This window comes from Chiloscyllium punctatum, chromosome 23, assembly GCF_047496795.1.
Source record: "Chiloscyllium punctatum isolate Juve2018m chromosome 23, sChiPun1.3, whole genome shotgun sequence".
Classification (NCBI taxonomy): domain Eukaryota; kingdom Metazoa; phylum Chordata; class Chondrichthyes; order Orectolobiformes; family Hemiscylliidae; genus Chiloscyllium; species Chiloscyllium punctatum.
In genome coordinates this window covers 59,602,922-59,619,572 of record NC_092761.1, presented here as the reverse complement: position 1 = coordinate 59,619,572, position 16,651 = coordinate 59,602,922, and the positions used below count along the sequence as shown (strand labels likewise).

Here is a 16,651-nt window from a genome sequence, read left to right as displayed (position 1 = left end):
TAAACATATGGAGTTGGTATGATTATGGATACGAGTTTGACTGCTGTTCTGATAAGATTTCTCCATCCATTCGGGTGAGAGTTACCTTAATAAGTTTGTTTGTTCAGAAGGACTTTAGGAAGACATTAAATTTATTATTGAATAACTGTATTTTCTTTCACTCAGTTTCTGCTCCTTCATCCTTCCTCATTAAAAAAGCAGAAGTCTGGCTAAGTTCTCTCCATAATTTTAAAGTCAGGGTATAAAATATAAAAGAACTCTATTTAAAGTCTTACAATTTGTTTCTAAGATTCAACAGCTTGAAAATGGCAGGGTCTCTAAATAATTAACATTAAAGTGACCGTACTGGGATGAAAAGTTCAAAATACTTCAACAAGTCTCACAATAATTATATTCCTCAGAGGAAACACAGGTAAGGGTAATCCACATGACTACTTACTCTGTAGCGTTGTCTGTTGACGATTCTTCCATAGGCACATGGCAATGAAGATAATGAGGATGAGAACCATGATCCCTAGCACTGAGCCCACAATCAGGTATAACATATCATTGCTCCGTGTGCCAGAAGTGGATGTCCCATGACCACCACCCTGGTGGTCAGAGAGATTAGGTTGTGTACTTATGCCGTCACCCATCACCACAGAGTATTCAGAGGATTCAAGGGACCTCCGTGCTAAAAGGACAGAGAGGAGCAAGTGACAGTAAGAAGCAACATTGCTAAAATGTGAATATATCCAATACTTTCTCATCATTTCACAATAAGAATCAATCTCCTCCTCAGCAATCTAAGTGCTGCAAATGCACCTGTTCCTGCCAACATTACTAGGGGTAACTATGCAACACTCTTTACGAAGATGACGACCTGTTTTCACACCAAAAGCATCCTTCATCATCATGATGTTTGGTGCTGTCTTTTTGTTAATTGAGATAAATTCAGAACATAAAGAACAACTTAAAACTAAGGATTTATGAGGCATCATGGGCCACAAGCAACACAGGAAGTGTATTTCAACATGGTCTGTATCCTCATGGAGGACAGATGCCTCAGAATGCCAACATCAGTCCATGGCATCAAATCAGATTCAACGAGGAGTGTAGCAACAGCATCAGGTGTACCTAAAAATAAGATTGAGAAGATATTTCCACTAGTGGAGTACAAATTAGGGTTCATAGTTACAGAGTAAGGGGGCACTCATACAAGTCTGAGATGTATGAAAGTTTATTCACTAAGGAGGGTAGTGAATGATTGGAAGTCTCCACTGAGAGCTGAGGAGGCTAGATCACAAAGTATTTAAAAAGGGAGGAAGACTGATATTTGAAAAACCGGGGAGGGCAATGAGGATCTGGAGGATTGAGGCCTAGGGCAAAGCAATCTTGAATTTCTTCAATGGGTGGAGCAGGCTCGAGATGGCGGATAGTCTATTCCTGCTCCTAATGTTCTTAAACGTTTTAGTGACTGTACATTTGGTGTACTGTGTACAATTAGTTAACCATCTTTTAAAATGTGCTTGAATGAGAAGGGCAGCAGATACGTGGGCAAACCAGAACATGCAAAATCCCCTTTAAGCAATCAATCTAATTTTGAACCGTAATCTCTGTTCCTTCACAGTCACTGGATCAAATCCTGGAATTCTCTCCCTAACAGCAATGTGCAGACTTATACCAAGTGAACTGCAGCTTTTCAAGAAGGCAGCTCACCACCACCACCATCTTCTCAAGGGCAATAAATGCTGGCTCGCCAGCAATGCCCATATTCCCTGCATGAATAAAGAAAAGGACCAAAATACCTTTCTGAAGAAATACAGCATCACATATCTATAATATTTTTTAAATTCTGTGTTCTGATTTTCAATATCTCAAGAGGATTGCTCAAGTGACCATCATTGGATTAAGTCATAGCTCTGCAGTCTCATCACACTGAGTCATGAATGATAGTAGACAATTAGAACAATTTCAGGGAATGAGAGGCTCCACACATGTTCCATTCTCAATGATGCGGAGGTTCAAAAGATAACTACAATGATCTTCAGCCAGAACTACCAAGTGTTTGATTAACCGGTCTCTTCTGCTCAGGGGTCCACAATTACAGAAGTCATTTCTCAGCTAATGCAATTCACTGCGTGATATCAAGAAATGGCTGAGGACACTAGCTACAGCAAAGACTATGGACCCTGAAAACATCTTGGGTGTAGTGAAAACGTTTTTTTTTTATTTTAATTTACTTGTGGGATGTGGGCATTGTTGGTTAGTCCAATGTGTAATGCCCACTCCCTAGTTGCCCTCGAGATGGTGGTGGTGAGGGCCTCCTTGAAAGCTGCAGTCCACGTGCTCTTGAACTACGCATGTCTTCAGACAACTAGAGTTCCAAACTGGCACCTGACCAATAGATCTGGAAATAGTCCAGGCAGATTCTGTCCACATAAAGCAAGCCAAATTTAAACCTGTCAATTAGCACCGCGTCAGACTACTCTCAATTATTAACAAAGTGATGAAAGTGGTCACTGACATTATTATTAAGCAGATATTCATTAATAACCTGCTAACCAACAGTCAGTTGGAAACTACCAGGAGCACACCTCCAGACCCAAATATGAACAGAACAGCTGGGGTGAGTGAGTATAACTGCCTGGTATCAGGACAGCATTGAGCGAGTGCAGCAAATAAAATCAATTCGGTGGGAATTAGGATAGGGATGGGCGTGGGGATACGGTCTAATTTTCAGCTGCTTCCTTATTAACCTTTTTTTTTCAGATGATGAAGCACTCATGCTTGCATGCAAAATTCAGGTATGGGCTGACAAGTGGAAATTAACATTCGCTTCACAGAATTGCCAGGCACTGACATCTCCAACAAACAGAATCCAACACTCTCCCCATGACATTCAATAACATTGCCATTTCTGAATCCTGCACCATCCACAAAAAACAGGGTGTTACCATTGACCAGAAACTGAATGGGTTTAAAGAAGAGTAATCTAGAGGCAATGTATATTCCAACAACTAATTCACCTTCGTACTTCACAAAGCCTACCTCCCACCTGCAAGGTAAAAATCAGGAATGTGAATGATATAATCCACACTTGCCTGAATGACTGCAGCTTCAACACTTATGGTTGTAACAGAAGGACAAAGCTTTTCTGATTGGTACCCCATCCACCTGAAATATGTATTGCAGCAGTGCACAATGTCTATATGTTGTTCTGCACCAACTTGTCAAATCTCCTTTGGCAATATCATCCCCTCAAACCTGAGGCCTCTAACCACTCAGCAAAACTGAGCATATGGGAACATCACCTGCAAACTCCCATCTGTGAATATATTTTAAAAAGTACATGCTCACGTATCAAAATTATGACTTTTTTTTTCCCTCATGAAGACACGCATACTTTTACTTGGATGTAGCTCTGGACTTTGCTTGCCCAAACACATCTCATCAAATAGCCATTCTTCAGAGAACAAGTACAGGCAAGAGAGTCAACAACAGGCACTAATGAAGCTGGTCCTCCTCTCACCTGTTCTTTTAGATTAGATTACTTACAGTGTGGAAACAGGCCCTTCGGCCCAACAAGTCCACACCGACCCGCTGAAGTGCAACCATCCAGACCCATTCCCCTACATTTACCCCTTCACCTAACATGACGGGCAATTTAGAATGGCCAATTCACCTAACCTGAACATTTTTTATTGGATTGAGGGAAGAAACCAGAGCACCAGGAGGAAACCCACGCAGACACGGGGAGAATGAGCAAACTCCACACAGAGTCGCCTGAGGCGGGAATTGAACCCGGGTCTCTGGCGCTGTGAGGCAGAAGTGCTAACCACTGTGCCACCGTGATCAGAATTCTGTGCAGTATCAACACAGAACTTAGCAGATCGAACAGAATATTGAAGATCACATCCAGACAAAGCCAATTATGGTAGCAGCAATTCCTACCTTTGGTCTCACAGATCATGACATTGCTAAATTCACTCTCTCCACCTTCATTAAAACACTGCATCTTGATATCATATGAGGTTTCAGGCTGCAGATGTCTGATGAGATGCCACTGTTTGTTCCCTGCATCATAAATAAACACGTTAGATGATGTCTGTTTAACCACCTTATGCATGCAGACAAATCTTATTACACTGTATAAAGAGGGTAGATCTCATTGATTTTGATAAAAATGAACAAATGCATTGGAACAACTAGTATAAAAATTGCTTATTTAACACGTGTCCGACACACACTACTGAATCTAGGATGACTACCAAAACCTAAGAGTTTGATCTACCTGTTCTTCATTGAGTTGCATCTTAGTTTGGTAAGCAAACAGGACTGCAACAGAAAACTGAACCTAATGATGCTTATGTCTGTGTCTGCACAACATCAGTACTATCATGATAGCTCACAGGTTAAAGAAAAAAAACAAAAGGGACCAAGGCACCTTAAGTATGGGATTTTAAAAAAACATCATTACCGGCTATTATAGATATCAGGACTGGCGACAGCAGCCTGCATTTTCACTTGATCTATACTGATCAGAGGGAGCCATGCAATCTTGTTTGAGAGATACTTGCATACTGTTTATTTACATTTGACTTTCATTCGACTAATCCATTTCCTACATTTGAACTAAATGTGTGGGTATTCAGTCAAATATGAACTGGATTAGCACAGTGGCTATATTATTGGTCATTAGGAACTTATTGCTAATTCAAAATGATACAATACAGAAGTGAAATAAATTATATTCAACTGTTTGTGCCAAAATTGGATCCTTAGTTTTTTTAAAATTAATAGTCTAATGATTTAACTGCACACCTAGACGATTCCACTATATTACGAAAATGTTTTCAAGTTAAAGTTTAACATGAATGGTTTATGCTGCACATTGCTGAATAAGACAAGTACATAACAAGAATTTCAAAATGTTCTGCTGCAAACTTTGACATGAATGGTCAAATCAATGCAAACCAGGAGGAACATGAAGAAATTGAGTTTGTTAGTTTGTTCGGAAAAGAAATGGCTTTGAGTTGACTGCAGTGAAATATTTAGCGGTGTGTTATTGACTGTTGAAATTGACCTGGAAGGAGGATTCACTATGTGAATAACAGGACAAAATGAGAATGGCTGGACGTATTTTAGTTTAGTCAAAATGATAAGCAATTGACATCAGTAACCAATGAATATAATTGGAAAGCATAGTTTTAAAAAATATGGTGTGTGCAAGATAAAGATTCAATGTTAAAATCACTCTCTCAGGAAAATGACCTTAGAATTTTATTTTATGAAAACTTTGATTCCTCCTGCAATGTTCTGGATTCACTTATCCAGATTGTGGCCCTTTTACTACATCCCCATCCCCACTGGCAAAAGAGGAAAAATCTGTTGGGACATTGTAAATCAAAATTCTGTCAAGATAATTATCAAACAGCAGGCTTAGAAATCTGCTTACTGCCTTGAGTCGGGACAGAAATTTAACAAGCAGCATGATTTCAGCCTGGACGGAGTCAATCCTTCCTTTTCCTTAAAATGAGAAAACAAAACCCAGCACAATAGTTTAATAAACAAATCTTTTGCCTCTGGTTACTATATTCCTGTGAGACAGAATCCCAAAGGGAAAGTGAAAATAACTGACTGAATTCCTGCTGTCTCCTGGCCGCAGTCACTCTTGGCCCTGGGTCACTGCACAGTCCAAGCTTTGCAGTCTGATCACATCATTTTGTTTTTCCTGGCCCATACCCAGGCTGTTAAAAGCCTCCAAAAACAGTTCCCCCTCCTCCTGAAAATTACTTCGCAATTTTTTCCTTTGCACCCAGTTTGATTTGTGGTGTACTTTAATTAAAATAAAAGTGGAAGAGTGTGGTGGGCATTGCTGGTAAGAATTTAATTAAGTATTTAATAAAGTCTTTGACAGGAAATTCCACCTGAGAGATCGCTATGGCAACAGGGAATGAAGGTCTACCTCCCACAGCTCCGAGTCTTGCCTGTATTTACACTCCTGACTCTGCTCTGCACAGTCTCACTTATTTTTATAGTTGTAATTGTGTTCACTAATGGTCATGGCCACATTTTGATATTACAGTAACAGTGCTATTGAACAAATAAGTCAGGAATTAAATCCTCACTACACCTTAAAATTATCACTTCTAAAATGGATGACTGAAAATTGCCCAATAACCCTGGACACACTCTTTCCTGCTGCCTCTACTGAAGTCATTGACTACCACTGGGGTACAAGTGCCAGCCCCACTTTTACTTCTCTCAAGTAGCCATTCTCCAGTCATTAGCTGGACAGAAAGTGGCAGTGGAAAGTTACTCGACTACGGAACGATATAATGAATGAGCTACATTCTACCCTCAGACAACACTTTCACATTGATATTATCCAGCAGGGGAGTAAGGGAATGGAAATGGCTGTAGCATTTGCTAATGTGTAGAGGAATCAGAAGGTCTGTTAGAAGAAAATGTACATGCTTCAAACATAATTAGAGACATTGCCTTGCTAAAGCTCCCAATTACTCTAATAACATAAGACAAACTCCATAGTTTCGAGCGACCAAAACTGTCTTGCAGCAAATGGTAGGAACATCTTCAAAGCCTATTTCTATTGTTGGCACCTGGTTACCACATACCCACCAATATTTAGGCAGTTATTTTGTTCACCTAAATCACTCAATAACAGCTGTGTTGAATATGGTTACCTGGAAGAACCTCCCTGTTCTGACAGGAGTTTACTTTTGCCTGCCACCATTAAATTTCCTTTCACATAGATTATAATTTATAGTATAAGACAAAACAGATAATTGGAGTTTGCTTTACCGAACCCTCTGCTTCGTCTTTAAGAATGACTGCAAACTTCCAGTTGCCTGCCATTTCTTCACACCATTTTGCTCTCATACTAACTTTTCTGTCTTTAGCCTGCTGCAGTGTAACAGCAAAGCCCGACACAAGTTGGAGGAAGAACATCTCATTTTCTGCTTAGATATTTTACAGCCTTCAGGAATCAACTTAGAGCTCAACAACTTGAGACCATAAACACACTTCCATTTTGATTACATCCCACTCATCAGTTCAGTCCTATTTTCTGCTATTAACACCTGTTCGGCACTTGCATCACTTCTCTACCACTAATAGCACTTCCTTTGTCATTTTCTCTGGACACACTCACCATCTGTTCCACTTGCTCTTCCTCCCACTTCTTCAATAGCACAAAAATCATCAATTTCTAGCCCCTTTCAGATGCAAACAGTTATATTTTATCATGCTGAAACATTAGCAGTTTCTCTCTCTACAGATGCAGTTAGGCATGCTAAGTTTTTCCAGCACTTGACCTTCTATTTCAGATCTCCAGCATCTACAGTACTTTATTCATATTGCACTTCCTTCTTTAATCTTAGCTTCCTTACTTAAAATAAGATTGTGACATTATTTTCTAATTTTTCTATTCAGGAGTTGCGCCTGTCCAGTTGGGTTCAAGGATTTTGTAATTATTGTAAACACTGGTTAAATCACTGACAACAGGACTTTTTTCCTTTGTGTACCTTCAACTACATCTCGCTTGTAGTCGCTGTCATTGTCACTGTCGGTCGGTCGGTAATAGATATAAAATCCTTGGATAGGAGTGTTGTTGTTACTGGATGGAATATACTGTTGAGATAATCAGATCAATAGAAATATCAGTATATTGGCAAAGCTGCAATTCATCATAAGGAGTTTTTTTTATATATAACCGCAGCCTTCCAAAGTTATGTATATCATGTATAAAATCTGTCACAACAATGGGCTTTAATGTAACCATAGATGTCGTTCCATGCTAGATAAACTTTTGTGCTGTAGATTCATGCTTATATCAAGGTTGCCCCACATTCATTTTATTAAAACACAATGAGTCAGTAGAGGAGTGTTCAGACAGATTAGATCCCTGGTGCCACAAATTAAAGGTATTCAAGCCAAGAGGACAACTAAGTGCAACAACATGTTAATTTTACATCAAAGACGATTTATTCATTTTCTTAAAGCCTCCCTTCTCTCTTTTCCAATCAGGCTACTTACATGAAGAGGGGTAAGAGGGGTAGATCAGTAAAAGTTGATCTGTTTGAATTAGCCAATAATATCAATCCCTAAGCAACCACTTTCTCTCATCTCAGGTGGGTCACCGACTTAAGACCATTACTCACCTAGTGTTTGTTCCTTTCCCATTGCAGATGGGTAAACTATTTCACCAATGAAACTCAAACTCTACTTCAGAGCCAAGAGTCAAGCACCTAAGTCAGTTACATGGCAGTTACTGGACAGCCTGTGCTCTAGTTTAGGTTAGGAGTCATGGATAGTTCAACAAGGTGCTAGGAAAATAACGCATGCTCCCTAAATTGATCACCTTACTAATGGAATAAAGTTAACGATGATACATTTACTGATGTTCTAATGTTTACCATCTTGTGGACATTTAGTAAATTTTTATCTAAATTCAAGAAAGAGGTACCTAGTTAACATCAGTACCATGCAACTTTTTTTTTTGAGTCTTTAAGTTTAACTGAACTCCTGAAAAATGTGAATTGGAAGTTTGAGAGGAATCCCGAGGGTCAATTTAACAAAACCAGATGTCTAGCATGAAGTTTTACTCTTTGGAATTACATAATGGGAATTCAGGTGCAAGTTTCAAATGATTTTCCATCCACACATCTGTGCCTTAATTATTGATGCTCCTGGTAGGCAAATCTTCACATCTGGGGGTCAGTTTCATAAAATCAGCTCTTGGTGTTTAGGATTTTGGTTTTAACAGCAAACAGATTTATCCTGGAATGGTACTTGGGACAAACTCAAGACAGCAGGCAAGCAAAATTTGAACAGACTAGCATTTATATAATCTATCCTGTCCTCGAGGTACTTCACAGTTTACTTTTGAAGAGCAATTACCACTGTTATTTAGGTCAAACCCTTAGTGGCACTGGCCTACAGAGCTGGTAGCAACCCCAAAAGAAAAACATGGTTAATTTATCATGGGCAAAGGCCAGGAAGACGCACAAAACCCACCTGTTAAAACTGGTGGCACCAGCTCAATACAAAATCAATGTGAGAGGAACTATAGACAAACAGAAGCCACTGTGAAGCATGCCCAACAGTGCATTTACACAATGTTTTCACTGTTATTTGTTGATCTAAAAGGAAAACTAATTTCCTTGCACATAATTTTTGTTGACCTGTGTCCTCTAGCATTTCCAAATCACAATGATAAGGAGTTACATTGCATGTCTGGGAACTAAATGACTCTAATCAAGATTGTTGTCTGCCTGCAACAGCCATTGAAGAATTCCATTGAACTTTGAGTCTGCGTTGAAGGAGGAAGATTTAATTTGTTCATATTAAGGCCTGTGTGTTCAATGAGTCTGCCCGGTTGTCTGAAGTACAACAGGGAGACAAATGTCTGCAAAAGTGAATGGTCATCACGTAAATTGTCTTGCAAGACTGCACATAAGGGGCTCATTTTTCAGTTTACTAATGTCCATCTTGTCCAAGTGACCTTCAGCTGGACATTGAATATGTGCCCTCTGTTTTACAGCTTCTGCATTATTGCCCTTTTTATCACTTATCCACCCTTCTTTGGAATCTAAAAGAATATCCAATAATGCAATGAGGCATGGCAAAAAAAGTACAGAGACAGGAGGCAACAAATGAAGAAGAAATGTGATTCCCTTAATTATTTATTTAAAATATCATTCCAATCCAAGTTAATTAAACACCCTAAAAGTGTTTTCCATTCAATTTTGGAAAAACATGAGAGTTAAGTGTGACCTGTTTTTGTTTACTGTGCTCGCGCCTTGGAAGATTAGCAGTTATTTGGTGGCTTTGCATTAAAAGATAGATGAGATCGACAGCTCAGCAGAGGATGGGATCCTCAGCACACAGTGGTGCTCTGACATGTTTCTACATGGTCAACCTTGAATTTATATGAAAGAATGAAATTCTAAATAGGTGACCCATACCCTGCTGAACAAACAGGAGCTCTCTCATTACACAGTAAGTAACCTTTACCCTGGTGAAAAATAGCAAATGCCTACAGTTACAGTAATTTTTAGCCTGTTCAATACAGGAACTCTAATTAGGCAGAACGGCAGATTTCCTGTGTTGGAAAACCAAGGGCTGCAGGTCCAAGGCTCTCTGACGAGTGTCTTTCACAGCATCTCTATGCAATAGCATTGGCTATTCAGAAAACTGAGTTAAAAAGCAGCAGTAAGCAACAGTAACCCTGCTGAAAGGCCTTTTGCAGAGTGTACAACTGTACAAGGAGGCTTTTCAACAGCAGGTTAAGGGTTACATTGTGCTTAATAGTTAAATATCAGAGATTTAACTTGCTTGTTGTAACTTGCTCCTTAACTTATAAACGGTTTCCAGTCCTCCCATGGTTAATGTACTGCTGAGCCTTTATGATAATCAGTGCACAATTAAAGTAATAACCAAACTCAAAGCCTCACTGTCAATCCATCAACTTAATCCAGGAGGGAAACATGACACAACCAAGAAAATATTTTTCCAGAGCCTTGCGTGTCTCCTACCAATCTCAAGTGATCTTATCAATCTGCTCAGAATAAGACAGGCTTTTTTTTTGCTTAAAAATCAGTAAATGAAGGTTCTATCAAACACAGGGGTCAGACTTCCCTGGTTCTAGCGCTTGCCTGCTGCCAGGAAAGGACTGATTATAATTGAGAACATTCTTGGATTTAATGAGGTGGCTGGATGAATGAAGTGCAACTGAGTTTCAGTGACTGATAAGAGCCTCCATCATTCACCACCATCCACCTTTAGCAGAGCTCAATCAGCAACTTTTTTTACAATTAAAATTGCTAATTCTTAGGATGTCGATTTCTAATCTCATTTGCGCAATTTTTGCTGATTGAAACTGAGACTATATGCAACTGGACAAGTTGGTCATGCAGTCAGAACAGCTTTTTTTTAAAGAAAACATTATTTAAATAAAGTTTCCAGCAACTTGAAAAATGGATTGACTTGAGGTCCAACCTTCAGAAGGAGGGATCTAAAAGGAATAAGCAAGTTCTGCTGCTAGAAAATGCTAGGGATAAACACTTGAGTGATTCCTTTGTTTAAAGATTCCATATATGGCAAACCTGCCCATATGATAAATCACATCAAATCTTTGAATTGAGAACACTACTACAGTCATGACAAGAGGCTCAAATCCTTCTATCGCTAACCATGCTGTTCAGCTAGATGCATTTTGTGGACTGGCTGCTGCCTCATCCTCTAACTGAACTCCAAAAGTTTGTAAGATTAATAAACACCAGGAGACAGTGAGTGGGGAGTACTCCAGTTACTAGTGTGGTCACATTGTAAGCACATTTTACATGTTCAGAATTCCTAATAAAACTCTTAGACATGCTATTTTTAAGTGTTCACATAATTGCCTAGAAACAAGGAGCAAAATATTGAAATCAACAGTGGCATTTAGTTGAATGAATCATCTACCCTAATTCAAACCAGTATTTTCTCTTTTGAAAATTCTTTTAGGAAAATACACAACTCCAGACAGGTCTCATTAATGAACTCTGGCTAGGACAGTGTTTTCTCTTGATTAGATATGTGGGCAAAAAAGTTCTAAATGAATGGAATTGCTTTTTAATTAAAGAACTTTAGCTATTGACTCTTGTGTGCTCCTTCACAGAATCTTTCTTGCCTTTAGACACAGGTAAGTAATGCTTCAGTAAACACAGAACAGACAAGAATGATTCATTTGTGTGACACCATTTACTTTAATTGGAACTAGCTGCCCAAAATCCAATCTCAATCGTTTTATTACTTTTATTACTTTGTTTAAACGAGGCTTCTGCATAAGGCGGCTCAAAAGCAACAACGTTTTGCATTAAAAATGACCTTTGCTGTTAATAAGACAGAATACCGACCCAAATTGAGATCCTTTTTTTAAAGTAGGGGAGACAAAATAAAAGTTAACAACATGGTTAGTAAATTGATGACAAACAATGAAGAGTCCTATGCTTACCGTCCATTTCAGCATGATCTGGGTGTCAGTTAGAGCTTCAGTATAAGCAATGTGAGGACCTGCAATTGGACGTGCTGAAAATGGATTGCTGAATCCTGCCACTTGATAAGGTCTTGAGGCAGCACTTCTGGGACTTTCACCATAGGCATTAATGGCAATCACACGAAATTTGTATGCAGCACCTATAGCACAAAAATGGGAGTAATAATTAGTGCAGCACAGACAATGTGCTACATCACAGCTGAAGACCTCCTTACAGGACTGAGCAATGACTCTTTGCAGAGAGCTTGACCATTGTGTTGCAATGATATAAAATGAGGGATGGGAAGCTAAATCTGGAGGGAGAACATGTGGTCTTAGGTTCTGGTAGGATAGAATAGTAACTTAGAGGCCTGGACTGTTCCAGAGAACAGATGTACAAGCGTTTCCATTGTAGTCTCTGAATTTGAATTCAGTTGAAATGAAATCTAAATAAAAAAAGTCAGTATCAATAGAAGTTATATTTTTTCCATGAAATTCCGAGTTTATTGATGTCCTTTGGGAAAGAAATCGTCTAACCTACAGCCAGATTATCTTCAGCCACTAATGTTAATTATCCTCTGAAGTGACCAAGCTGCTCAACTGTAAAGAACCATTATAAATATGGACTTTAGCGATTCAAAGAGACTTGTCATCACCTGAGGGCTTTGAGGGATGTCAATAAATGCCAGCCTTGCTTATAATGCCCATGTGTAAAGAATAAGAAGAAGAATAAGAATACTGCTCTTCATCACTGTGCACCAATTGTTGCCAGTACACGATGTAATGTGAAATCAGATTGGGCACAGCTGCAATGCAATCACATTTAGATTGTTCAGATACATAATATTTGGGCTTATACACAAATGGCTACCTAAGGGATGTGCTGAAAGCTAATGCCCAATCTGTATGACTGCAAGTGTTAACATTCTCAGGAGCAAAGACAAAATAGAAGATTTCAAGACTATAAAATCAACTGTAACTGCTTGAGATGCTTCTGCCTTTACAAGGCCCACAGAATTTAATTAGATTACTGAGCCTTATTTCACTTTTCGTTTTGTTACCTGGTTCAAGACCACGCACTTCCACTGAAAGTTTAGATGGAGAGATGCTGTTTGCTGCCACTAGCCAGTCACTGTTCCTTCCTATCCGTTTGTACTCCACATTAAAGGAGGTGATGGGGGAGCCTCCATTCGCTCTTGGAATCCAAGTCACATACACAGAGGTTTCTGAGGCAGTTGAGATTGTAGGTCGGTCTGGTGCCTCAGGGACTAGATAAGATAAAAAGAACGGTCAGGAATGGGCTGGAAAGTTAAAATTACTTAATTACTGTCTGTGCAGAGAATAAAAAGTGTTTTTTTGGCAAAATTTCAGCTTTAGGATTGCAAATTCTGGTCTGCTTCAACAAGCAGATGATGTTTGCAATTTGGATTTTTTTTTGCATTTATGCTCTCTCAGACAGTGCATCCTGGGTCCAGGGTAACTCAGGTTTTATTCAGTTTGACTAATCCCTCTTATTGACTGCCAGAAGTACAGTCGTTATTCAGAATGCTGTCACAAAATTCTCACATTACTTAAAACTTGAGAGGAAGTATTTCACAAAGAGCCCTTCAGCAGCAAAATAAATGTCTCAATAAGTCATTACATTAAAAAAAGCCCCACAGCATTTCATAAACAATCCAACAAAATTTATGGCAGATTTAACATTTGGGAGATACTGCCTCACCAATTGTGCAGTTGCACTCTGCAATAACAAGACATTTAATCATAACTTTTTAATGTCTCTTAGAAGTTCAAATTGAAGATGACATCTGAAATTATTATTGTTTCAGCAAGAGCTAGTATTGACCAAATGGCTAGCAGGAGCTCAATACTCTATACAACAGGCCAATCACAAAACAAATTCTCAATGAGATTTTGAGGCTTTAATTGCAGAGCAAAAGACTTATTGCACTGTACCACGAAATGGTGGGACTTCCTGTTGGTGAATTACTGTCGGTGATTTCTGGTGCTTCCAAGACGATACACAAGGAATCAAGGGAAGCAGGGAATGTTAGAAAGACAGGTTATCCACTTAGACAATCTCACAAAGTACCTACCAAACAGAGAGATAGCATTGGGAGAAACTTAATGTAGGATCCAACCAGTCTTGGCAGGAGGAAATAAGACAGATGACAGGGAAAACATGTTCAATCGGGGAAAACATTAACTTTTTCTTTTAATATATACTTAAAAAGCAGCTCCTTTGCTTTAGGTTCATGCCTCAATCTTGCCTTTCAGATAATACAGAAGGCCTTCATTATCACATGCTCCAGAATTATTGATGTTATGCCATTTTAAACCCTTATGTTATCAGTCACTGCAGAGACACACACCTTTAGGCTGACCAATTTTGTAGGTTTCTAAAATCGTGCACTAACATTGAAATAGATAATAAATATCACTATTGCAAAGTTACCCAAACATTAGAAATTTTTAATCACAAAAATTTTATTTCAACATTCACAGTTCTTGCTTTTATTCTAGAAACTTTTATTATTGGAATATTAGGTCTAAGAAAACAAAATAAGCCCCAACTTATTTGTATATACACTTACACTTGGGTGTTCAATTTTCTTTGTTTTAACTTGACATAAGATTATAGTTTAAAAATAATGGAACATGAATTACAATTTTAAAATCTTTCACTGTCTTTCGTCTCCTTGTTTCCACCAGCCAGTTTGAGTGCAAGAACTTTTGGGACAAAAAAAAGTCATGTTTGATTTGCTAACAGTTTCGGAGAAATGCAGAAGACAGGAGGAGGAGGCGGCAGCCAATCTGCCATTCATCATGATCATGGCTGATTGTCCAACACAACAGCCGAATCCTGTTTTCTCCCCATAACCTTTGATCCCATTTGTCCCAAATGTATATCTAGCCACCTGTGTTGAATACATTCAATGTTTTGGCATCAACTACTTCATGTAGTAATGAATCCCACAGGCTCACTAGTCTTTGGGTGTAGAAATATCTCCTCATCTCCATCCTAAATGGTCCACCTCAAACCCTCAGGCTGTGATCCCCTGGTTCTGGACACACCCACTACCAGGAACATCCTCCCTGCATCCACCCTGTCTAGTCCTGTTAGAAATTTAGGTCTCTATGAGATCCCTCCCATTCATCTGAACGCCAGTGAAAACAATCCTAACCTCATCAATCTCTCCTCATGTCAGTCCCACCAACCCCAGAATCAGCCTGGTGAACCTTCGCTGCACTCCCTTGAGAGCAAGTGCATCCTTCCTCAGAAAAGGAGACCAAAACTGCACACAATATTCTAGGTGTGGCCTCACCAAGGCCCTGTATGACTGCAGCAACACATCCCTGCTCCAGTACTTGAAACCTCTCGCAATGAAGGTCAACAAACCATTTGACTTCTTTACTGCCTGCTGCACCTGCACACTCATTTTCAATGACTGGTGTACAAGGACACCCAGATCCCACCGCACATTCCCCTCTCCCAATTTACAGCCAATCAGGTAGTAGCCTGCCTCCTTGTTTTTGCTTCCAAAGCGAATAACCTCTCATTTGTCCAAATCATACTGCAACTGCCAGTGATTTTCCCACTCACCCAACCTGTCCAGATCATGCTGAAGGATCTCTGTATCCTCATCACTCTTCACCCTACTACCCAATTTGGTACCATCTGCAAACTTTCAAAAGACATTTTTCAACCAATGATGTTTCAAAGATCATAAACTGTCTTGCTATTGTCACAAACACAGCTAAGTGAATCTTTGACATGTTTTCCCTGTCAAGCGGGAAAGTCTTCCCCAGAATTGCATGTCCAAATGAATAAGCTTGCCTACTGGCAGAGCTAAAAAAACCTGAAAAATATTGGCCAATTAATGATTCTGAAATATTTTAAGTACACACTGTTTGGTTGTTACATAAAGCTCCCTACACTACTCCAACATTGACCACAAAAATACCGGAGGAGTAGGCTATTCAACCCCTTGAGGCTATTCTGCCATTCCACAACATCATGGCTAATCTGATTGGTGGCCTCAACTATACTTTCCACTCGCCATAATTCTTAACTCTTGCCGATGGAAAAAAAACCTATCAAACTTGTCTTGAATTTATTCAATGACGAAGCCTCCATTGCTCTCTGGAAAAGTGAATTCCACATACTGATGATCCTCAGAGGAAAGAAAAATCTCATCCATCTGAATTGTGCGACCTTTAATTCTTAAACTATCTGGCCTAGTTCTAGACTCCCTGCTCAAGAAGAGCACGCTGAACAGCTGTAAGATGCCTTTTTTTTTGCATGAAAATACACACACACACAAAAAAGCTGCCATTGTACTCAAAAGCATTTCAGACATGTCAAGTACTTTGAAGACATAAGCGAGTTAAAGCTTCTGCCAAAATAATACTTACTGAATTCAGAGCAACTTTAGACAGCAAAGAAGAGAGCAAAGAAGACAGAATAACAATGTTAGTAAAAGCATATTTTCAAGGCAGTATGATTCTTAGTGTTAGACCCAATCAGATGGCAACTACCCATTGAAATTTCCATTTAAATACTTCAAATCAGACAAGTTGTGAATACAGCAATAAAGACTGATGCAGCTCCAAGCACTAGCAGTAGATGTT

The 16,651-nt window shown here is 39.2% G+C and overlaps 1 protein-coding gene across 8 annotated transcripts in view; it reads right to left on the bottom strand.

Moving 5' to 3' along the window:
* The window catches only part of cdon (cell adhesion associated, oncogene regulated), a 191,952-nt gene that overhangs the window by 15,177 nt on the left and 160,124 nt on the right, over window positions 1-16,651 (bottom strand). For all 8 annotated transcript variants that reach the window (XM_072593055.1, XM_072593057.1, XM_072593054.1 and 5 more), the window contains 5 exons: window positions 13,081-13,287; window positions 11,999-12,180; window positions 7,527-7,632; window positions 3,934-4,056; window positions 440-673 (listed from right to left, as the gene is read on the bottom strand). In XM_072593055.1, the coding sequence (XP_072449156.1) occupies window positions 440-673; window positions 3,934-4,056; window positions 7,527-7,632; window positions 11,999-12,180; window positions 13,081-13,287 (852 nt within the window). The remainder of the gene's footprint in view (window positions 1-439; window positions 674-3,933; window positions 4,057-7,526; window positions 7,633-11,998; window positions 12,181-13,080; window positions 13,288-16,651) is intronic.